Source organism: Physeter macrocephalus, chromosome 2, assembly GCF_002837175.3.
Source record: "Physeter macrocephalus isolate SW-GA chromosome 2, ASM283717v5, whole genome shotgun sequence".
Taxonomy (NCBI): Eukaryota; Metazoa; Chordata; class Mammalia; order Artiodactyla; family Physeteridae; genus Physeter; species Physeter macrocephalus.
In genome coordinates this window covers 40,909,229-40,934,228 of record NC_041215.1, presented here as the reverse complement: position 1 = coordinate 40,934,228, position 25,000 = coordinate 40,909,229, and the positions used below count along the sequence as shown (strand labels likewise).

The window sequence follows — 25,000 nt, the reverse complement described above, 5'->3', positions numbered from 1 at the left end:
AGGTACACATCACACAGTAACATCATTAGGCATATTAAATAAAGTGGAGTAACAACCTAGTATCAAAATAAGAGCTAACTCCATGGTTTATTATATATTTATGTTATTATTTTTTTTTCTAAAAAGCCAAAGCAGCTTAAGTCAACTATAGACTATTCGTGTGGCCCACTGAACCCAAATCTGGCAAGCTCCCACAGCAGAACTAAAGTGAGGCAGCTGATGATGAAGTAGCGTTGGATGTAACTGAAAAGCAGAGCTCATTCCCCTGGTGTCAGTTACCGGCCGAGCAGAACAGCCCTGGCCAGCTCACGTCACGTGCGGCGACACACAAACTGCCTCCTCAACGGCATCGCCTGAGTGGGTCGTTGACTTGCCCCTCTTTGACTTTGACTTCCACAGACGTGTTCGTACATACGATGGCGCATTGCGCGGCCCAAGCTCCGTACAGGAACGGGAGCAGACCTTTTCTAACTGATGTTTTGGTTTCCCAACTGGAGTTTAATATCTTGTTTAGAGCACTCTTGATGTTTTCAAGGACTGTGTGTCCCCAGGCTGCAGGTGGGGCTAGAACAGCCATTCCACCAGGAAGGAGAAAAATGACCCAGTTGCAGTGTGTTCTGAAGGTGTCATAGGTTGCGTTTTTGTTTCAGAGTTGGGTGCATGATGGATGCACTCACGTACGTCCTGACTTTGGCACCGCCAATTCCACATAACTCTTTGGTTTCTAGTTTTCTCATTTCCATCCTTAACACTAGCAATTAGACTTCCTAAGGAGACTGGGTTTTTTGCTGTTGCTGTTAATTTTCACTGGAGTATGGTTGCTTTAGGAGACTGGTTTTTAACACCCTCAGAAATTTGGGGTTGTTTCCCAGATATTTACGGCAGAGGTGGTATCAGAGCTCTGATGAGATGCAGATGCCGGGCCACAGCTCACTTGTCCCTGCACCTCACAGCGCGTCAGTCAGTGTGGACGGGTTCTCCTGTGCCGTGACCTTTCAGGACTCTCACACAGGCCATGTTAAGTTTGGGATCGCAGGCCTACGGCCCGTGTTGTGCAGTGGGGCCGGGTCAGTAGGCTCTAGGCCAATGCACCCGGCATGTCAGAATGCATGAATGGTCGCAATCTCTCATCTTACCTCTGTAACGTCATGGGCACGTGTCATCCCACGAAACACGTGTTCACACATTCTTGCTTAAGGAAATGCTTTCATGGGTAGCATTTATAAACATACACGGTTCTACTGCATCTCATGATAAATAAGCAGCTTCTGCAGACATGGAAGCAGCCCTGTCTATACCTGCCTATGTTTAAAGCAGTTTTAATTCACAGAAAAGATCTCAAACATTAACCTGAATCACTTTTTTTTTTAAAGATCTTGCAAACAGTGGGAAAAATTATTCTTTTACTAGGGACATAAATCAATGTAAGAGTTTTTAAATGTGGTAAGTAAATTTAGCTGTGGAAAACCAACAGCCCAGAAATGAATTATGCTGGACGCTGAGAGCATTTTTCAGCAGGTCCTATTTTCCACTTGTTATGTTCTTTGAGAACATAAGGAAAACAGCCGTCGAACAGCAGTTTGTATATGATTATGCTCTGGTATCCTGATCTTGCGTTTATTTTAGTAAACCACTGTTTTAACACTCAGATTGATTTTTAGTTTAGATATAGTATTGATATTTAATGGACTGTAAGTCATGGTATTATTGGAAAGAACTAAAATTAGGAGCCTTGAGTTGTTGCATTACATACTAATTTAATAATCTGTTTTCAACTCTAGTTTAGAAGAATTTGAAAGATTAAATACTCTTTCTAGGAAAGTAGTTGTTCCTCCAGAAAAGGCAAGGACACATGTACATTTTCACCGATTGCCAGCAAAGGCAAAGCCTCCCAAGATTAAGGTAAAGTGGGTGTTATGTGAACCACGATGGAAGGAATGACAGAGAAGGCAAATAATGACTTTTCCCTCCTGGTTTGGTCTCAGGAAATCGAATATCAGAACTTGAGATTTCCAGTAGATTTATCGAATCCATTTGCTGTGGCAACTGTTCTAAACCAAGAACCAGGAAAATTGAAGATTAAAGAGTTAAGAGAAGGTAAGCAGTTGACCCTCTGTAAATCAGCCCCTAGGCAGAATCTGAAGCAGCAGCAAAACTCAGTTAGATTGCTGTTTTCTTTTGCCATTAGAAATGTGTTTTTCTCTCAGGCAATGATTCTGATTTGATTTCTTGTATAATCGTGTTTGCTCCCTCCCTCAGTTTTGGACCAAGGCACTGAGGTTTCAAAAACAAGACAGATGAAGGAAGCACTCTTTGAACAGAAAGTCAGACAGAACACTTACGAAGAGCTCAAAAATCACCTTAAGTGGTAAATATTGCGAAATTATTTGCATCAAGTGACGGTGTTTTTGATAATGGCTTTTTATCCATGAGACACAATGAAATGTAATACCTTTTTATTCCCTTTGAAAATTTTGATTATTCTCTCCCCTTTAATGGACCTTCTGTTTCAGAGTGAAGTTTCTGTTGGGAATAAACTAATGTGACCAAACCATGCTGTTTCCTAAGCATGACCAGTGGCAGAGCCAGAGTGCACCCCCCTTGCTCAGGACCGATCTGGGTGACAGGCACCCCGGGTCTTGCCCCGTCACCTCTCACCCCACCCCAAGCCCCCTGTGTCCTGGGCTGTGTGCCCCAGAGGCCATCCGGGGATGTCGTCAATGCAGGCTGGGGTCGGGGAGGCTCCCGGTGGAGGTTTTCAAACTCAGATGTGGGGCTTCTTCTTTGTGCTCCTGCAAGCAAAATGCAACCCTTTTACAAATTTTTACCAGATCACACCAGGCATGTCTACATGTACAGATTCAGCTGAAGTAACTTTAGAAACTCTTAAACTGAGTTCAAAAAGAGACTCCTGGAGGGACTTCCCTGGCGGTCCAGTGGTTAAGACTCTGTGCTTCCACTGCAGAGGGTACCGGTCCGATCCCTGGTCGGGGAGCTAAGAGCCCACATGCCGCCCAGACAGGCCACGCACCCTGGCCAGCCCAGGTGTCCCCACCCTGCCACCTCCTCAGGAGAAACAGCCCCTTCTGTGAATTCACAGAATCCTGTGTGAGCCTGTACTTGGGGTCTGGCCTCAGTTGAATAGGGCATATGCCAGGTTACCCAGGACCATTTAAAAAAAATACTCTTTCCCTGTTGTAAAAAAAGTGGACACGTTGTCACTGTAGAAACTTGAAGATTTTTTTTTGAGTGTAGAAGAGGAAAAAATATCACTGTTAGTACAGTGACCACTGTTAACCCTCGTGTTTTCCCTTCCACCTATGCTTCTTTGTAACAGACTCGAAATCACATCCTAAATTTTGTTTTTTATTTATTTATCTATTTATCTATCTATCTATTTATTTTGGGCTGTGTTGGGTCTTCATTGCAGTGCGTGGGCTTCTCATTGCGGTGGCTTCTCTTGTTGCGGAGCAAGGGCTCTAGGCGCACGGGCTCAGTAGTTGTGGCTCGTGGGCTCTAGAGCACAGACTCAGCAGTTGTGGCGCACGGACTGAGTTGCTCCGCGGCATGTGGGATCTTCCCGGACCAGGGCTCGAACCCGTGTCCCCTGCATTGGCAGGCAGATTCTTAACCACTGCGCCACCAGGGAAGTCCCTAAATTCACTTTTGATCATGTGTTGTTCACTTAATACTTTCTCCCTACTTTCTTGTTAAAAGATTTTAACCCTGCCAGTAAGAGGCACACACACTGATGTAGGGTCAGTGGTTAACGCCATGCGTGTGCACACGCGCACAAATGCACACGCGCAGACACACCTTTTATCCCCCGAGCGCTTTGAAAGCAAGTTGCAGGTACAGGTGCCATGAACCCTCGCCCCTAAAGGCTTTGGCACGTCGCTTCTAAAAGCAGGGACATTCTCCAGCATCAGCATAATCACTTCCAGCAGGTTTACCAGGGACGAAGCCCCAAATAATCAGCCTCTATGCAGATTTACCTTGTCCCAGTAATGACTCTTATACCAGGGGGTTTCGGGTTTTGGAGTGGGGAATCCAAGGTCCAATCAGAGATCATACAATTTGTGTGTAGTTTTCATGTCTCTTTAGTTTCCTTTAATCTAAGACAGTTCTCCAGAACTTTAAAAACCACAGCTACTGTATCCTTGTTTTGTTCTTTTTTTTTTTTTTGGCCGCGCCATGCAGCTTTCGGGATCTTAATTCCCCGACCAGGGATCAAACCCGCGCCCTCGGCGGTGAATGCCGAGAATCCTAACCACTGGACCGCCGGGGAACTCTGCTACTATAAACTTTGAACACGTATCAGACTCCATGATGGGTACATTACATACCAGAGGTGTTTTAAGTGTGATAAAATTCACATCACATAAAATGAACCATTTTAACCATTTTAAAGTGTACAAGCCAGAAGTTCTTAGCGTGTTCACGGTGTTGTGCAACCATCACCACTTATTTCCAGAACCCTTGCATCCCTCCAGAAAGGAAGCCCGTCGTAAGCATGAAACAGTCACGCCCCATCCTCTTTCCCCAGCCCCTGGCGACCACTAATCCGCTTTCTGTCTCTGTGGCATTGCCCCTTATTTCATATGAATGCAGTCATAGAACACGCGGCCTTTAGTAACTGGCTTCTTTCACCGATCATGTTTTCAAGCTTCATCCACGTCAGAGCACCTGTCAGTACTTCATTCATTTTTATGGCTGAATAAGATTCTATTTTATGGACATACTACATTGTGTTTATTCATTCATCCGTTGATGGACACTTGGGTGGTTTCCACCTCTTGGCTATTTTAAATAATGCTGCTACGAACATTTATATACAGGTTTTTGTGTGAACTTATCTTTTCAGGACTCTTGGGTGTATGCGTAGGAGAGGAATCGCTGGGTCTTACGGTCATTTTATGTTTACCTTTTTGAGAACGGCCAGGCTGTGCTCTACGTGCTGCAGCATTTTACATTCCCGTCTGCAATGTACGAAGCTTCCAGTTTCTCCACCTCCTTGGCAATTCCTGTTATTTCCCTTCATTATGATTGTAGTCACCATGATCATCATGAGTCGTCATAGCCACCCAAGTGGGTGTGCAGTAGTGGTCCATCGCTGTGGTTTTGATTTGCATTTCCCTAATGACGACTGAGGTTGAGCATCCAGGTTTCTTTATTCATAAATATTTTAGTGTGTGTCACTAGAAGATGAGCTTCGTCTTGTGGAACACATTATTCACCCTAGCTGTGTTGCTGTGGTCTCTGCAGCTTCTCTACCTGACGGTGTGTCCTCCCTCTTCAGCTGTGCAGTACAGCTAAGACACTCCATCCTGAAGTCGACTATGGTATTCTGATGGGTTCTGGAAGCTGGTTTTTTTCTCCCCAGGCAGGTACACCTCGGTAAAGATCACACGTCCTTTAAATTTAAAAAAGACCTTACTGAGGAGTGGCAGAGAGTAAACAACAAATACAAGGTCAGAATCACCGCTAATTCGATGTCATTTATTTCACTAAATATTGTGAATTCCTGCTGTATGCAAGATGTCATGTAAGGAGAGAAGACTTTACAATTAAGTTGGGAGGGGAGGCTGATGACCAGCCCACGGTTAACTGTCTGTAACTGTCACCAAGACCTCTGCTAAGCAAGCGGGGCTTCAGAGTCCAGCTAGCACAGGACTCATCTGGCTGGAGAGCTTCCTAGAAGACACGGTATAAGTTTGAAAAGTAGTAAAGAGGAGAAAGGCGTCCAACTTAGAGGTGGGGAATGGCTCCAGTTCGGGCTGGAATGCCAGGCGTGAGCTGCAGAGCATGAAGGTAAGAGAGACCCAGAGACGGTGACCAGGAGCGAAGCCAGAGCCAGGTCCAGACCAAAGCTGGAGGCCGAGCCCTGTGGCAGGAAACCGAGCAGAAGCTAGAGGGAGGGAGGGTGCAGAGCAAGTGGGCACAGGAGCCGCGCGGCCCAGACCCTCGGGGGCGGCGACTTCTTGCTCGAGGGAGACGGCTGGTAATGCTGAATTCTGAAATGTTCATCGTAAATGAGCAGAGTCTAAATAAAGGTACAAGTCTAAATAAAGGTACAAGAAGTTTCCCTCCTCTTTCGTCTAACAACGCATTTGCCAATCCTTCCTTTAAATTCCCTCTATTTTATTTGACTTTTAGTCATCATGGAGGTCTGGGTCTCTCCCCAAGGAATCTGTATTTTGAACCTAAGGTCCCCAGTCTCAAACTCACCCTACTGCTGCGTGCAGATCAGACTGGACAGCTCACCACCCTGGTGACAGTAATAGACATCTGTTATTTCTCGTTTTCTTTGATTGCAGTAGAGTTGATTTACAATATTGTGTTAGTTTCAGGTATACAGCTCAGTGATTCAGTTACACACACACACGCGCGCGCACGCACGCGCATCTATTCTTTTCCAGATTCTTTTCCCTTAGAGGTTATTACAAAATATTGAGTATAGTTCCCTGTGCTGTACAGTAGGTCCTCTCATTTTCGAGTAGGGTGTTAATGTTTTGGTCGAATTTCTTCCAAGTTAGTCTATAAAAATGTTTGTGAACAGCATACCTGAAAGCCAAGCTAGTTTTAGAAGTTACCTAACACAAAAATAATAAAAACCACAGAGAGGCAAAAGCTAATACATGTTTGCAGGTGCACGGCCCTCTTGCCGTGGAGGCACGTGTGGGGAGACACTGAGCCAAGCCCGGCGGCCTTCCTGGGAGCGACCAGGCAGTGCCAGTGGCTCCGGGGTAGGGAAGATGGCTCGGGACCCAGGGAGCAGGCGGCGGGGGACACCTATCCATGGAAGGGACAGACCCCCAACTTCCACCTCCCAGGAAAGGGAAGGGATCACATGCCTTTGTTAAAACCTGACACTTAGATCATCGGCTCTGAGGAGATTAAAACTCCCCTGGGAGGTTAAATTTCTTTTAAATGAAATCTCTCTGCTCCCATGTGACACAGTTTCCTAAGACCCATTCTGTGAGTTTTAAATGCCTCAGAAATAATTTCCAGAGACTATCCTCTAATTATAAGAAGAAGGTATTGGGTTTGTGCTTCTGTAGAAACTTTCCATGTTTAAACAGTTAAGTGTACTTAAAACGATCATTTTAACCACTACTCCCAGTGGAACTTCATGGGTGGATTGGACCAATGGCTTAATGGGTTTCTACCAGTTTCAAAGAGAAATACAGTTGTGTGCCTTTGTATTCCATTTTAACATTTTTGATGATTGAAAACCCCAGCTAGATAGAGGAGATCCTGTTTTGGATGACGAATTCCGGCGACTCAAGACAGAAGTTCACCCGAAACGGGTTGTACGCGACCTGGAAGAAGTAAGTAACTTTCTTTATTTGGAATCTAATTATCAGCAGCTCTTTATATGCTTATTTTTTAAGCATATAAACAATTTTATAGAAATCCTTTTACCAAGAGATTTTTAATCGTTTTTAATTTGCTTACCTTTCGGAGTGTTTTTTCTTACGATGTATCCACAAGTCAGGCATCAACTTGTAATTAATGTTTCCCGTGAAATTAACAGCCTTGTATATGGGCCCCTGCTTCCCACACCTCCGATTTCTCCTCTTGGTCTCCTTTGTTCTTCCCCTTTGCTGCCCATGCCGCTGTCCGCAGGTCCTCGGGGTGGGTCCCTGGGTGGGTTCCTGGCCCCCTCTCCTCCCCTTGTAAGAAGACAGCAAGTCAGACGCCAGAGCTCTGGTCCCAGCTCCACCTCAGATGTGGGACACGGGAAGAGCCCTCTGAGCCCTCGTGCCTCGGTGTCCGCAAACGTGAAGTGGGGACAGTAGCCCCCCCCCCCACCACCGGAGTTTCCTCTGTCATGTGATAGTTTCTGGTTAAGACCCCAATTTTTAATTTTTTTTACTTAAAGAAATTTTTTTGAAGCATAGCTGATTTACAATGTTGTGTTAATTTCTGCTGTACAGAAGTGATTCACTTATACATATATGTACATTCTTTTTCATATTGTTTTTCATTATGTTTTATCACAGGCTATTGAATAGAGTTCCCTGTGTTCTACAGTAGGACCTTGTTGTTTACCCCAATTTTTAATTTTAACAACGAAAAAATGCTTCCCAGTCTCCCCACCTCCACCATTCTCAGTATTCTGGGTCTGCACGTCTGCACTGTTTTTACCTCTTTTCTCCCTCCGCCCCATCTCATCTGGCGGCACAGTCGTGCTAGTCGCTCTTCCACGAGGCCATCCCCCGGTCCGCCTTCACGGCTCACCCTCAGCTCATCCTGCAGGTGAATGGTTTGTGTTCTGCCCCTCCGCCCTCTCCTCCGAGGCCCACTGCCCGGGCCAACGCAGGACTGACTCACTTCCGATGACTTTGTCGTCACGTTGCTCCCCTGTTCAGTGACCTGCAGCGCCCAAGGCTCTGGCCAGCGTCAGGATACCCCCAGACACCCTTTCCTTCCCAGTCGTTACTGACCCACACATGCTTCTGCCCCCAGTGCGCGGGCTCCGCTGGGGACCACACGGTCTGGCCTCCTGCTTCTGCAGCGTCCCAGCACCTGACGCAGGGTTCTGATTTCTGTGGGACTTTATTCTTCCTCTCTAGACTGTACATTTCTTTCTTTCTTTCTTTTTTCTTGATGTAATATTCACAGTTTTCTAAAAAGAAAACTCTTAACAAATGAGGGAAACAGAAGCTTTTGTAAACCCATAAATTGTTTTTTCAGAAGAATTCCAGTAAAAGTCATTCTAATTGGCGAAAAATTAGAAGTACTGTATATACAAGCAAGTACAAACTCGTTTATTCAATATTGTGTTAGAGGTTCTGGATGATAAGAGAAAGATACAAGAAAAGTTATAAGTATTGGAGGGAAAGAAATAAAAAGATCATTGATTTTATATGATATAATTAACTATGATTGTAGAAAATCTAAAAGCATCTATTGCCAGATTAATTAAATCTACTGAATTTGTAAGAGAATTTGGCAATTGCATATAAAATCATTATACAAGAATATCTACTGTATTTTCATATACAAGAAATAAAACGTTAACATATAATTTAATAGACATGTAATTTATAATAGCAAGCAAGTACCTAGAAGCAAATCTAACAATTACAAAACTTTACATTAAAACATTAACAAAGATCTAAATAAATTGAATGATATTTATAGACGTTTCATGGAAGAGAATAAGCATTGTAAAGATGTTACCTTTTTCCAAATTGATCTACAGATTAAATGCAATCCCAATTAATATCTCAATAGGCTTTGTCATGGAATTTTATAACTCTTTAAGGACATATATATGTATATATACACAACATGAACCTGAATATCATGTATATATACGTATATATATGAAAGAGCAAAGGCTCAAGAATTTTTTTAACTTAAAATGAATAAACCAGGGGAGAGGACTTTCTCTGAAGGAGACAAAGCTTTATGACCAAGTTAGATCATTAAGGCAGTGTGGTATTATTGGCATACGGATAGACAAAAGATAAATGAAACCAAATAGAAAGACAGAAACAGATCCACATATATATGGAGTCTTGATATATGATAGATGTGGCATTGTAAGTCACTTGAAAAATGAGATTAGATTGTACATTTCTTGAAACCCAAATCTTCCACTTTTGGTCCCTAACCCAAGAAGTATTCCCTATAATGCTATGTACACCAAAAGTGCTTAATAAGTGCTCATTAAATGGAAGAACAAATAATAACTTGGTTTGGGATCCAACTCTGAAACATTTTTATTAAATGCTTTTACGCCAGGAGTTAAAATTTAAATCTAACATGCTCCTATATTTTGTGTTCACAGAAAACCAGGGAATTTCATCCTAATTTTGATCCGCTCGTAAATAACACTTGGGTCAACAGGTTCTGGGCGCAGAGACGGTTTCAGCAAGCAGCACGCAAGGTAAGTCTCAGCACCAGGTTGAAAATTTAATTTCTTTAGTTATCAGCACAGGGAAATTGAACAGTGAGGTTTTTTTTTATAGCAGCTTTATTGAGATGCAATTCACATGCCTTAAAATTCACTCCTGTGAAGTGTACAGTTCAGTCGTTTTTAGAGGAGTACGGCCATCACCACTATCTGATTTTAGGGCGTTGTTATCACTGCTTAAAGAAGCCTGGTCCCCAGCAGCAGTCGCTCTCGACCCCCCACCCCCTTCCCTGTTCACTTTCTGCCTCTGTGAATTTGCCTATTCTGGACGTTTCGTATACACGGAATCCTACAATACATGGCCTTTTGTAACTGGCCTCTCTCACTTAACATGTTTTCAAGGTTCATCCACGGTGTAGCATGTTTCAGTACCTCACCCCTTTTTCAGGATGAATAGCATTCATCCTTGAACGGAGATACCACACTCTATTTAGTCATCGGTTGAAACATTTGGGCTCTTCTCACCTTTTGGCTGTCATGGTGAGAATAACGGTGCTACAGACATTTATGTGCAAGTTTGTGGACGTGTTTTCAGTTCTCTGGGGTGCGTACACCTAGGGGCAGAATTGCTGGGCCGTATGGAAGGATGCTGGTTAGTGATTTCTAGAGAGGACAGTGGGGTCCTCCTGTGCCCCTCAGCCTCTGCAGTCCCTAAAGGGTGTGAGGGGACCCCCCTGGCCCGGCTCCGCCTCCCCTCCCCAGGTGCCCCGTCCTCTGTGTGGTCCCAGTCCGCCTGGAGCCCCTCCCATCTCCCTTCCCCCACCCACACCTGTCCTCCGGCCAGCTCAGCCTACCCCTCCTCCAACAAACAGTCCTGTAGGCACTAGCACTTGGCCGTCTTGGGGTGCCTCTCTCGCGTCTGATGCTGCCTGTCGACCTCTGGTCCCAGCCACTGGAGCCTGGCTGCCCCGGGGGGGCAGAACCCCTCCCACCCCTGTCCCGGCAGGGAGACCAGCGGTGGAGACACGGACTCTGGAGACAGGCTGCTTGCCCTTCATTCTTTTTTCTTTTTCTTTAATAAATTATTTCATTTTTATTTTAGATAATCATTTTACTCTTTTTTTCCACTAGTAAATGTGTTTGCTTGATTGATGGATTGATTTTTGGTCACGCCGTGCAGCGTGTGGGATCTAGTTCCCCAGCCAGGGATCAAACCTGTGCCCCCTGCAGTGGAAGCGCAGAGTCCTAACCACTGGACCGCCAGGGAAGTCTCTTGCCCTTCATTCTTGGTGCTACTTCTTTTTTTATGGTTTTTAAAAGTTTTTTATTCAAGTATAGCTGATTTACAATGTTGTGTGAATTTCTGGTGTACAGCAAAGTGGTTCAGTTATACGTATACATTCTTTTTTTTTATTCTTTTCCATGTGGTTTATCACAGGGTATTGGATATAGTGCCCTGTGCTCTACAGTAGGACCTTGTTGTTTATCCTTTCTATATATACTAGTTTGCCTCTGCTAAACCCAAACTCCCAGACCATCCCTCCCCCACACCCCCTGCCCCGCACCCCCTCCCCCTTGGCATCCACAAGTCTGTTCTCTATGTCTGTCAGTCTGTTTCTGTTTTGTAGATATGTTCCTTTGTGTCATATTTTAGATTCCACATATAAGTGATACCATGTGGTATTTGTCTTTCTCTGTCTGACTTACTTCACTTAGTATGAGAATCTCTAGGTCCATCCATGTTGCTGCAGATGGCATTCTTTCATTCTCTTTGATGGCTGAGTCACATTCCATTGTATATATGGACCACATCTTCTTTATCCATTCCTCTGTTGGTGGACATTTAAGTTGTTTCCATGTCTTGGCTATTGTGAATAGTGATGCTATGAACATAGGGGTGCTTGTGTCTTTTCAAATTAGAGTTTTGTCCGGATGTACGCCCAGGAGTGGGAATGCTGGGTCCTATGGCAGCTCTATTTGTAGTTCTTTGAGGAGCCTCCATACTCTTCTCCACAGTGGCTGCACCAGTTTACATTCCCACCTTGGTGCTACTTCTCATGAGTTTTCCAATCTTGGACAAGCTCCATGACCTCTGTGCCTTCGTTTCCTCGTCTGTCACTGAGGACACCAGTAAGACCTGTCTCAGGGCTGTCATGAAGGTCAGGTGAGTCAACAAGTAGAAGACTCCAGGAGTTTGCGTTACAGGTGATCTCTCAAGCAGTGCTTGCAGCCCAGGCTGATGCCTGTAAACCAGTGTCCCTGCTGGGGCTTTGTCTGGGTGGGCTCTGCGCGTGTGCAGGACAGAGGTGGCCACGAGACACTAGCTGCTCGTGGGACAGCCCCGGCCGCTCTGGAGCCAGTCGTCCTGGGTCAGCAGCTGTGTGTCTGGCTCTGAGTGGAGGCTCCGTCTTTCCCACACACTCCCCAGCAGGTGCTGCCAGTGAGATGTGCCAACACGTCCCCAACCCAATGGCCCCCGCCATCCCCCCGGCCCAGTCATAGCCCCATCCTCTCTGCCTGGACCACCGCAGCCAGAAGAGGCCTCCCAGAGCTTGGATGTGATCGGACGTTGCCCCTGGGAAAACCTTCCAGAGGCCCCCCATTGCCATTGGAATAAAAGGCACAATTTTTATTGAGGCGACAAGGCCATACTGGGTTCTCTCTGCCCTTTAAGCGTGTCTCCTTTGTTCCTGAATCAGAAAGGCCTTCCTTACGTCGTCCCTGCGGGAGTGGCCAGACCCCTCCCAGCCCCTCATGCCCCCGTGTGTTTAGTCTTCTTCATTTTCCTCATGGTGTTTAGCTTGTGTACCTGTTTGTCTCCTGCCTTCCCACTCCACACACACGCACGTAGAGGACGTCAGCTCTGTGCGGGCTGGACCCCTGTCCGCTCCCCGCCGTGTCTGCAGTACCTGAACAGGACTGTGTACGGAGCAGCCACCTCATCATATTGGATGAGTGGCGGGGCCGTGGGCGGATGGGAAGGAGTGGGGACAGTGAAAGGAGCGGCCTCAGCTCTGGGCGCAGAGGGTGGGGTGTGCAGCCAGCCCGCCCAACCCCCTGCCCGATGTCTATGGAGTTGTCTGCTTAGCTTGTCCTTCAGCTCTGAAAATGACATGGCAGCGGTGTCACGACTCAGATATACCGAGAAGAAAGACCATAGAACTAGTCACTCTTTCCACTCTGGAAACATGAGAAAACTGGGGCTCATAAATTGGGAGGGTCAAGGCCAGACGACAGCCGGGTCTCTGTTTGCGTTCAGGCGGGTCCGCACTGCCCAGACCTCGATGCCCGCGGCCTCGTCCAGGGCACTGTGACCCTCCCTGGGACTTCCACATAGATCGGTGGCCTCAGCCCCTGGCTGTGGTTGAGGAAATTGAGCTAAACTGAATGCCAAAGTGAGCACCGATGGACAGTGTGAAATCATTCTTCTTTCTACTTCCAGGTCATGATGCATCGCCGCTTGCTGAGCATGCTGACCGCGGTCCGTAACATGCACAGAGACGCCATCAGGGAAAGGTTCACTCCCGGAAGACAGTCCCCAGCACAAGGTAGAGCCGGCTGCGAACAGCTGTGCTTCCGTCAGCATGTGTCCTGAGTAGTGGGCTTCTCTGTTAGGAAGTTAGCCGGGTACAGATGCGTGCTTTCATCCCTCACCTGTGCTGGGTTTAGAAAATTTATTGACGCGTAGTGATTTACAGTGTTGCATTCATTTCTGCTGTACAGCACAGTGATTCAGTCAGTTATACACATATATTCATGTTCTTTCCAGGATGGTTCATCACAGGATATTGAATGTAGTTCCCTGTGCTACACAGTAGGACCTTGTTGTTTATCCGTCCTATATATACTAGCTCGCCTCTGCTGACCCCAAACCCCCAATCCTTCCCTCCTCCATCCCCTCCCCCTTGGCAACCGCAAGTCTGTTCTCTATGTCTGTGAGTCTGTTTCTGTTTTGTAGATAAGTTCATTTGTGTCATATTTTACATTCCACATATAAGTGATACCATATGGTATTTGTCTTTCTCTTTCTGACTTACTTCACTTAGTATGATCATCTCTAGGTCCATCCATGTTGCTACAAATTGCATTCTTTCATTCTTTTTTATGGCCGAGTAATATTCCATTGTATATGTGGACCACATCTTCTTTATCCATTCTTCTGTCGATGGACATTTAGGTTGCTTTCATGTCTTGGCTATTGTGAATAGTGCTGCTATGAACATAGGACATTTTATTACATTTTAATTATCCTTTTTCCTCCTGTATTATTTTATCTCTGATGCTGACGTTTCTAATAGAGAAACTCTTTTAAAAAACATTGTAAAATTTACCTGTGAGTTACATATGGACACCTGTAAAATGTCTTTACATGCTTCTTTAATTTGATCTTTTTCTTTGCTGACAAGGGCAAAGAATATTCATCAGAGAGACTTTCACTACGAATTATAGTTTTTTGGAAGTAAAAATAAAATTTTTTAAAAATTGGAGAAGGGGTTGAGGTAAAGAAAAAAAGAGAAACTAAAAACGAGACTACACACATACATATGTACACACATACGTTCTTTCTGAAATGGCGTGTGCCGAGGACCCAGTAACTGGTGTGTGGCAAACGCACACACACACGCAACCAAAGACGGTGGTTTCGCACAAATACCTTACGATTCTCCCAAAGCGCTGTTTTCATTTTCACCCGCAGACAAGAATTCCTCCAAACACCTTCGGGCGCGGGTCAGTCAGGACGATTACTGCAGCTGCTTCTCTGTGTCACCCCAGCAAGTGCTGCCCTTCGCCTTCCCGGCCTACAGCGCCCCCCAGGGCTCCGACGAGCTGGTGGGTGTGCAGGGCTGCGGTGGCCCAGGCGCCATCAGGGTCGCGGGCAGGTGCCTGCCAAGGGGAGCCCCGCCCTGTCTCTGCCCCTCCGCCGCCTCCTGAGAGGCTCCCAAGACAGACCTGCGTCCAGGTTATTGTGATGAACGGGAAACCGAGTGGCCCCTGCTGCCCCCTGCCTGGCCCTGGGATGCCTGTGCAGGCCCAGCCCAGCCTGGAGGCCGCCGAGCCCGGCCACACTGCCGGGGAATGGGGCCTGAGAGCCGCGGCCGATGGAGGACCAAGAGGGCCTGGCCTGGCCCGGAGAGGCAGGCCCAGCCCAGCCGAGCCCTCCGGGTGCATGGGATCTGCGGGGGCCGGGGGTGGGCGGCCACAGCCTCCAACGGGCCAACCTCGGACTCACAGGTCCATCCCTCTGTCCCTCTCGGTGGCAAGAAGGTGACAGTTAGCCAAATGATGCATCGTCATAATTCAGATCGTGGCTAGACCACGAGTCAGGCAGTTTCTGAAGTGCTTCAGTTCTGTCAGTTCATTTAATCTTCAACAGGTCTACATGGTAGGTTCATCCTCTTACAGCTGAGAAGGAGCCTGGGACACAAGGTCACAGAGCCAGTAATGAAATGTTGCCCGAGTTCCCCAAGTTCACGTAGTTAGCAATAAAAAGTGTGTTTTAATCCATAGTGAAAGGGCACAATCAAAACAGTTTTTTGGTTTCAAAGAATGAACTTGCCATTCACATCCTGTAAAATGTGTTAAGCCTTGCAGGTTAATCTACTCAAGAATTACAGGACTGACTTTAGAAATTCCATGTGTTTTCCACATTAGAAAATCAAATGACTTAAAAGATGAGAATATTTAGTTCCTAGGAAATGATAAATCTGAGATTTTCAGGCACTAAGAATTACCTGATACTCAATAATTAATGGGTGGAAAGAGTGATAGGGGTGTAGAGAGATTATCACTGTGCTGTGAAGCCTGTCTTTTTTTTTTTCTTAATAATTCAAAGCTTATCATTTCATTTGGTACTTGAGTTAGTGCTGCAGAAACTTCTGTGCTGCTCAGGGTTGATAAAAAACAGAAAGCTCAGCATTCCTGTCCATAAAGAATTTTGTAATTCATTCCATAAATACTGTATTTCCCCTATTCTAAGATCATGTTTTAAAACACACAGCACCTTTGAGATTGGGAAATGTCTTATAATTGGTGGCACATTCGCGTTGCATCGTATCAGTCTAACGACGGTGTCCCAGCTCGGTGAGACGTAGTATTTACTGAGTGCCTGTCACAGGTGGGGCGCTGTTGCAGGCTCTGGGTGATGCAGCAGATCCGCGTGCAGGACGTTTGTGAGGTGGTGCTTCGGGTTTAGCATCCGTGGTAGGGAAGCAGCCGCGGTGGGCAGAGGAGAAGTTAGGCTGCATCCTTTGACAGAGGTCTCAGCTGCCGTCCTGAGAATCACACCCGAAGAGACAAGGGGGGCGGGGGCCCACGCCACCTCCAAGCCACTCGTGGGAGGCAGCAGCTGTGGTCGCGGGAAGGGTCACTTAGAGGGAGGGGCTGCTCGTGTAACGTGCAAAATGTAGAGAGATAGAAGCATAGCTGCTCTCGCCCCGTGATGATCACATGTCACTTTTTTGAATTTTCACATTTTAGGCTCCTGGTGGCCTTGGACCTGTTCCAATTAAACCTTCAGAAATTCAAATCAAGCAGGCCTATTCCTTCTTCAATCTGCAGGTTAGACCTGTCATGTGGTTTTGTTAATTGGGTTTCTTATGAAGTGAACAGAATATTCTTGAATTTGAATTGTGCTATTTTTATTAGTTTTGTTCTATGACGGATTATGCCGCGTAGCATACTGTGTGTATTTCTCTGCTGTTATTTTATGCGACGTGCGAGGTGTAGCAGATTCTCTTTTCCTAATGTGGCTTATGGAAACCAGGATCTTTATTCTGTGGATATACCATATAGTATGCATATCTGAAGCTGTCTGAACTACATATGTTAGAAACTTGAAGAAAAGACACAAGTGAACAAAAGTGAGTTAGTCTTTGTGTATGACCACTTCTGTTTTTGAAAATATGCATGCTTTATTTCTTTTTTCTTTTCTTTCTTTTCTTTTTTTTAATTGAAGTATAGTTGAATCCCAATATCTTCTTAGTTTCAGGCATACAGGGCAGTGATTCAGTTATACACACACACATATGTATATTCTTTTTCAGATCCTTTTCCCTTTTAGGTTATTACAAAATATTGAGTATAATTCCCCGTGCTGTCCAGTAGGTCCCTGTAAAATATGCATGTTTTAAACTGACAAACCAGTGTTCAGTGTATTGCAGAGTTAAGCCCTAAGACAGGGGCGAGGAGCTGTGAACACCGCTGTGTTGCTGGGACCCAGAACAGGGCCCAGGACGGCGTTGACAAAGCTGCTGGTTAAACGTGGCGCTCATTTTCCTTTTACCCCCAGGCAGCTGGGAAGTGCCCCCCAAGGGCTTCGAGCGCCTGCCTTCTCTCCCCCAGGTTCCTCAGCTGTACCAGATCAAGAGGTACCAGCCAGTCTCTGTGCAGAGGTCTTCAACCAGCTACTGGCCTCAGAAGCTTGCCCGGGCCCTGAAGCCAGGAGCTGAGGTGACAGGTCCCCACCCTCGGGAACGCCCCACCTTCCCGCCGCCCTGGCGCGTGGACTAACACGCTGTCCTTGGTCCTGGCCCAGGACGAAGCCACCGCCGTCATGGCCCTGCCCAAGCAGGACTCCACGCCCCAGCTCCCCGGCGAGACCTCCGTCCTGAGCATACGACTCCCTGAGGCCTTGGCCCGGGCTCCAGAGTACGACCCGCTTTATATCTTTGTAAGTGACATCAGCAGAAGTCATTGTTCCCTGTCCCTTTATCCAGCAATTACTTCATAAGAAAGCAGAAACAAATAGAAAACAATCTTATCTTTGGTTACCAAAGGGGAAAGGGGGGAGGGGTAAACTAGGGGTGTGGGATTAGCAGACACACACTACTGCAGGTAGAAAAGGTCAGCAGCAAGGACTGACTGTGCGGCACAGGAAAATGTACTCGCGATCTTGTAATACCCTATAGGGGAAAAGAGTCTGGAAAAAATATATATATATATAACTGAATCACTTTGCTGTACACCTGAAACTGACCCAATATTGTACGTCAACTATACTTCGTTTTTTTTAAAAAAAACATTGAGGAAAAGAAGACAGGAGCACTAATTGGGGATATTTCTCTCTGGAATTTCAAGGGTTAAACCACACCTCACCTTTGAATTGCTGGCCAGCCTTTATCGTTTGGAGAATATCAATGTTTTTAACATTGATATTCTTTTAACAACTCTAGCATTTTTTTATGACAAAAGCTTTATGATCTTTTCTAATTATCTATAATATGCACATGTGTATTTTTGTGTTTCTTTTAAGTATAGTTGCTGTGCAATATTATGTAAGTTACAGGTGTACAATACAGTGATTCACAATTTTTAAAGGTAGTATATATGTATATATATTTTAAGAAGAAAATACAACAGAAAAAAAGTAAAGTCACCCCAGCCCCGTCCCGCGGCGATTAGTTGATTCTTTATCCCATCTTTGGGCACCGTTTCCCTGCCACACCGACGCCTGATTCCCTGTCTTCTACCAAATTGAGTCCAGTCTCCCAGCAATGTGGGGTCCAGCCGGTTCTTCCCCCTCCCCTGCATGTGACCTCCTGTCACCTGCCCTCAGAGGCACCCCCTTCCCCCTTATCCTTCTAGGTACCCAAGCCCTAAGTGACTGAAGGCCAGACAGGAAATCTGAGGGGGTTCTATGTAAGAACGGAATCCTCGGCCAAATGCCACGGTAGTTGCCCTAGTTACGGTCTGTTTTGTAAGGACACGCACACACACACACACACACACACACACACACACACACACACACACACACACACACACACACACACACACACACGGTATGAATCTGAGGGGGTTCTATGTAAGAACGGAATCCTCGGCCAAATGCCACGGTAGTTGCCCTAGTTACGGTCTGTTTTGTAAGGACACGCACACACACACACACACACACACACACACACACACACACACACACACACACACACACACACACACACACACACACACACGGTATGAGGAAGGGCCTCAGACACTACCTGAGAAAGTCTCCTCTGGGAGAATCTACACGTGAGCCTCTGAATCTCTGACAGGGCAGAGATGCTGGTGGTCGCACCCAGGGCAGAGCTGAGACAGACGCCTGCCTGTTTCCTGGTGGGCTCCTCCTCTGAGCTCTGCTGCTTTCCTCCAGGGAGCTGTGCTGTTTGTGTTTTGGCCACTGTGGAGCCTGTTCTGGTAGTCTCATTGGGGGGCGGGAGAGGGCTGTCCCTCAGAGACATAGAGTCAGGGCTGGGATGGCCTCACGGGACATCTAACTCAGTGATTTTCAGACTTCACTTAGCACCAGCACCCTATAGCCAGCCGAAATTTTACACAGCAGGGCAATATGTAAAATAGGGTCCCGGTTGTCGGGCTGGCAGTGGGTAAGGGGCTTTCCTGAGGAGGGTATCCCTGCAAAACCCCAGCGCCCTCACAGTCTCCCCCAGACTCACGCTCTACCACCCCTCACCACTCTGCAAGTGAGAAAGCTGGTCTAGAGACCGGTTTTGCAGATGTAACATACATCAACATTTACCAAATTACATACTTTTCACATGGGCAGTTTATTGCATGTCACTTATACATCAATATGCCTACAAAAGAAAGACTTCGGGAAGCCTAAGAAAAGAAACAAAAGTAAAAGGCAAGCAATGCTGGTCGCAACGAGTAGAGCATTGCAGTGGAGTCTTGGGGTGATATCTGTGCACTGTCTGCAGGAGATGAGGTAGAGGGCTCTGGGGAGGAGACGTTGGGGCAGGGTGGACCCCACGCACCGACAGTGCAGCTGAGGCCATGGAAACGCTGGAGGGTTCTATAGAAGAGGTGCGTTAACTAAAGCAAAACGCAAGGCCAGTATAAACTCCAGGAGGGAGAGTCAACTAAAAATCGCTGTACGTTTCCAATAGGAAGCCAAACTGAAATCTGGCATGATTTTTAAGACTTGATGGAAAATTGAAAAATAGAATCCATCTGGCCTTGATACTAGAACTTCCCTCTGTCACTGACCCAGAGGTCGTGATAGTGAACCTTCACCAGAAAGCTGTAATCCAGGCCTCCGCTTGGCCTGGCAGAGGGGCATACTTACACAGTTAAGACAAAATAAATGCTGGTTACTAGTTTCCAGCTTTCAGAGACAACTTATGAACGAAGCATACAGGTCTTGGTGTGGTTCCAGAATGCAAATGTTGACGATCTCAATAATACAAAAGTAAAGTTGTGGAAGAGAGGAAGAAAGGAAGCAGGAAGCCAGGGAGTGGGAATGTCTTCATTTCACCTGAGGGGGAGTTGAAATAGTCAACTAAAGATGATGAAACAGGAAGTAGGTGGATCAGTGCACCATTTCAAGTCACAGCAAAACTAACAATAACCGTGTGATTTTCAAAGTCCAGAAGGAGCATCTGTGTACATGAGCAAGATCCTCACCTTACATGGTAATGAGTCAGCAGATCTGTGAGGTCGATAGTCAGGAGGTGGAAGAAGAAGCGTGATGTTTAGAGTTAGTGACCATGCGAGGCACAAACCCAGACCTGAGCTTGGGGGAGGAGGGGCCCGCACGACCCTCCCTGCTTTTCAGCGTGAGTTCTTCCAGCCTGGGTGAGCCGCTCCCATATGCACGCAGTGGTCTGAGGGAAATTAAAATTAAAATAGTCACGGGCTGACCACTCAGACCTCCTGCTCTGGTAGCGATGGCCACCCTGGGGAGGGGATGTGTGACAGCTATTAGAGACGGTGGCATGGCCATTTCCAGAACGATTTCATCCACTGCACTTGAGACAAGGCAGGTCCAGAGGGTTGGCCACACGGCGGGTGTCCCCCCACCCCGGTGCTGTGCACCTTTGTCCCCGTCCCCGTGAGACTGCCAGCCCCTCCCCCATTGGTGACTCCACTTCTTGGTCACACTGTGACCAGGCCCAGCTGGGGTCTCTGTCATCCTGCCCCGAATCCCTGAGGCATCCCTTCCCCGGGGCTGTCCTGATCGTCCTTTGTCACCACAGGGGTGACTCCTGGTGACGGAGGTCCTCACCTTATTTCTGGGGAAGTAATTGTGCCCAGAGCACCTGGGCAGCTCAGGCTGGGTGCTTGCCCTGCCTCCTGTCCTTTGTTCCCCCTTCCGGCACGTCCTCACTTGCTGGGGGATTTAAGGGGCCCTGCATGGCAGCAGGACGCGTCCCCCACTTGCCCGCCCACACCCGCCTTCCTCTGCATCCTCAGCCTCCCCGACTTTTCTCACCACGCCCCACCTTTCCCCTTGTTCCCTCCCAGCCCTCCAGCCCCGACCTGGGTCAGGGTGGGGACCCAATGTCTGCCTTCACCTCTGTCCCTGTCCCCATTCCGTGCGGCGCTGTGAGGGAGGGGAGAAGAGCTGCTGTGGACACACAGATACTCCACTCCTGACCCCCTCGGGGCTCGTCGCCTCCCTGCCGTCCTACAGCCTTTACGTCCATGAGTTCGCGCAAGAGCTTCTCTGCGGCCCTGGCTGCAGGTCAGCCTCCCTGCGTGACCGGAGGACAGGCAGCCCAGCGTTCGTGGCCAGGATGCCTTCATCACACCCACGATAGCCGGGCCCTCCTCTGGGTGCTGTCACGTCGCCTTCAAGTTGTTGGGGATATTTGTTTCTTGGCGGTGAGACTGGGTTCCCGTCAGTCGTGTGGAGTTCTGTGGGTTTTTAAAAAAAAATTTTTTTTAATTATTCAAACAAACAAAAAGAACAGAATCTCAACTTAGTGGTTCCTAAACATCTGCAATTAAACAACCACAAGGGAGCTAAAAGCTATGTTGTTTGGGGCAAGAGCTGGGTTTTTGTTGGACAGGCCCCAGCAGGAACATTAAAAGGCTCCACACTTTTGTATATTTTGATATAATTGCTCTGTGCCTCCATTCGTTCTGCTGGAAAATTAGTAAAAAACAGGAACTCCCTTAAAGCCAGATACTTCATCCAAATGGAGCCTTCCTGAATTAAAAACATCACCAAAACAGTGTTAAACGCTGATGTTTCCTGATAGATCACATGCCACCCTCTCCTTTGTCTTCTCTTTAAAGTTCCTTTTCAGAAGCTATTCTTTTGTTTCCAAAACCAGAAGCTCATTGCTTTGTAAAACCAGTTTCCTTATTTAATAAATCCCCCTAATTGATCAAATTTAGAAACAAATACTTTAAGCCGTTTAAGCTGCAATTTCATTTGCACTCGTTTCCACGGGAGCTCAGTGAATCCGCGCGGTGTGTAATGAAGCGCTTCAACCAGGAAGGTGACATTTGTGAACGGCCGTGACGGCTGCCCATCCGAGGCCCCCCTGCTCTCCTGCTTCTCTCTCCCAGGCGGGCTGACAGAGGTGGGCCGGAGCGCGCGTGCCGGGGCCGAAGGGAGCCTCAGCTGACGCCTGTGCTGTGGCAGGGGAGGAAACCGGTCAACAGAAGAGACCCCGTGTTTCATCTCTTCCGCAGAACCCCAGCCCAGGGTTATTTGCCGTGAAGCACCCGCTGACTTACGCGGAAACCTCGATCGATTACCACCTGTGCACCCACCCCAAGTACAAGTTCACCAAGGCGTCCCACGGCAGCTCCAGCATCCCCCTAACCCAGAAGCAGTTTCTCCATCACACGGTAAAGCCATCCCGGCTCGGCGGCAGAGCTGGCCCTGGGCTGCGGGGCCGGGCAGGGGACAGGGAGGGATGGTCACCGCTGGAACCAAGGAATAGAAGGCTTGCCGCCACGGCTGCAGGACAAGGATGGTAACCGCGGCGCTGGGGACCCTGTCACGCCCCAGCCCAGAAGGGGGGCCAGCGGGGACTCGGCGTGGTCCGCGTCCGCCCATACCCCGTGCCAGGCTTCACGTTGTCCCCTTTTCAACATTCTTATTCTCTTTGTCCCTTGAAGGTCATGCCTAATATTCATCTTATCCCCACTGCAACCATGGAAAAACAGTCACGTGGCGGCCATAACCCCGTGGCCTGACCCCCCTCTTGGTTTGGTCCCCAACGGGACAGAAACGTCATAATGGACAAGGTGGTGATGTGACAAATGCGCAGTGAGGAAGAGGCTCCCGAGAGCTCCTTCTCCCCCCAGATAAGCAACCTGGCCTCAGCCTCCAGGCACTTCCTGGAGTGGCCCTCACCCTCCGCTCGGGATGAAGCCCTAACTTGGTCGGTCGCAGCCCCGCCCCGCCAGCTCCGCCTCACACCTTTTCCCGCATCACCTTCCCGCCTCTTGGTTCTCGGGCTCCAGCGCTGACCCCTGAGCACCTTGCTCCCTCCCTCTTTCCCAGCCCCGCAGCCAGCCGCCCTGGAGTCTCCCTGGGTCCCACCGGTGGGCCTCGCACGCCATGTGACCCTCTGTCCTGCACCCCAGGGTCCAGCAGCGCACCGTCACCCTCCCGAGAAGCCTTCCTTCCACACAAACCCGATCCGGTTGTTTACCAGTTTGGAAACCTTCCGTGGTCCCTGCTGCCCCTGGGAGCAGCTCCAGGCTCATTAGCTTGGCCCACGAGGCCCTTCACGACCAGCCTGGCTCTCCAGCCTCATTTCCTGTTACCCCCGTCACCAGCCCTGCACTCGATGCTCTCCTGACAGCACCCTCCTCGCATTTTCCACGCATTTGCGCGCGCTTACACCTGCCTGGAAAGCCCTCTGATGAACTGACCCATCCGCTGAATGCTGCATTAGCATCCCATGCACAGTAGTCAAAACGGATGGAAAGGCCAGACCTGTCCTCCACCACCAGGACCGTTGCTCCTGTGCCTCATAAGTCAGGGGCGCGAGCCTCTCCGTCCTCCCTCATTAATGCCTGTTGCCTTGTTGCAGCAGTTGCTGGAGCAGTTGTCTTTTTTAGCCTCAGAAAAGATCTGCTAAACTTAATGAAATGATACACTTTGGAGCTCAACTTGGATTGAAAAATATTCAGTTGAATGAAACGGAAGTCCTTCCTAAACTTTACACGTGGTCCCCCTGTGCCGGCTCTGTTACAGGATGTCATTCCTGGAGTGATGACCTGGAAGAGGTTCCAGAGCCTGGTCCTCTCGTCCCTGCCCGAAACCTCTAAGACGGAGATGACGCAGAGGTAAGCCCAGCTGCCCGTCGCCTCACGGAGGTGTGTGTGCCCCGCAGAGTGCAGAGGCTGCAACCCCCAAAGCTACCTGCCAGGAGTATGTCAAAGCATACTTGTAGTGCATCGTGAGGGAAGTCTGCTAGCAAGAGGAATATGATGGTGTGTATAAAGTCATGTCTTGACTTTATCTTAATTGAGATATACTTTATTTTTTTAACTTTTATTGAAATACAGTTGATTTACAATGTTATGTTAGTTTCGGATGTACAGCAAAGTGACTCAGTTATATGTGTGTGTGTGTGTGTGTGTGTGTGTGTGTGTGTGTATATATATACATATATTCTTTTTTACATTCTCTTCCTTAATAGGTTATAACAATATATTGAATATAGTTCCCTGTGCTATGCAGTAGGCCCTTGTTGTTCGCTTTATATAAATTAGTGGTGTGTCTCTGTTGGTCCTAAACTCCTGATTCACCCCCACCCACCTCCTCCACCCCCTTTTCCCCCTGGTAACCACAAGTTTGTTTTCTATGTCTGTGAGTCTACTTCTGTCTTGTAAATAAGTTCATTAGTATCATTTTTTTTAGATTCCACATATAAGTGATATCATATGACATTTGTCTTTCTCTTTCTGAATTACTTAACTTAGTATTATAGTCTCTAGGTCCATCCATGTTGCTGCAAATGGCATTATTTTGTTCTTTTTTATGGTTGAGTAATATGCCATTGTATATATGTACCACATCTTTTTTTTTTAACATCTTTATTGGAGTATAATTGTTTTACAATGGTGCGTTAGTTTCTGCTGTATAACAAAATGAATCAGCTATTCGTATACATATATCCCCATATCCCCTCCCTCTTGCATCTCCCTCCCTCCCACCCTCCCTATCCCACCCCTCTAGGTAGTCACAGAGCACCAAGCTGGTCTCCCTGTGCTATGCGGCTGCTTCCCACTAGCTATCTATTTTACGTTTGGTAGTGTATATATGTCCATGCCACTCTCTCACTTTGTCCCAGCTTACCCTTCCCCCTCCCCGTGTCCTCAAGTCCATTCTCCACGTCTGCATCTTTATTCCTGTCCTGCCCCTAGGTTCTTCATGACCATTTT

The 25,000-nt window shown here is 47.5% G+C and overlaps 1 protein-coding gene across 1 annotated transcript in view; it reads left to right on the top strand.

The window, feature by feature from the left end:
- CFAP221 (cilia and flagella associated protein 221) overlaps positions 1–25,000 on the top strand; it is an 83,392-nt gene that overhangs the window by 45,550 nt on the left and 12,842 nt on the right. Inside the window, exons 9-21 of the mRNA XM_007104196.3 lie at positions 1,782–1,902; positions 1,986–2,097; positions 2,260–2,368; positions 5,384–5,471; positions 7,242–7,331; positions 9,803–9,901; positions 13,311–13,416; positions 14,565–14,698; positions 16,346–16,426; positions 17,210–17,317; positions 17,403–17,537; positions 22,289–22,447; positions 23,808–23,899. Coding sequence (XP_007104258.1) covers positions 1,782–1,902; positions 1,986–2,097; positions 2,260–2,368; positions 5,384–5,471; positions 7,242–7,331; positions 9,803–9,901; positions 13,311–13,416; positions 14,565–14,698; positions 16,346–16,426; positions 17,210–17,317; positions 17,403–17,537; positions 22,289–22,447; positions 23,808–23,899 — 1,434 coding nt within the window. The remainder of the gene's footprint in view (positions 1–1,781; positions 1,903–1,985; positions 2,098–2,259; positions 2,369–5,383; positions 5,472–7,241; positions 7,332–9,802; positions 9,902–13,310; positions 13,417–14,564; positions 14,699–16,345; positions 16,427–17,209; positions 17,318–17,402; positions 17,538–22,288; positions 22,448–23,807; positions 23,900–25,000) is intronic.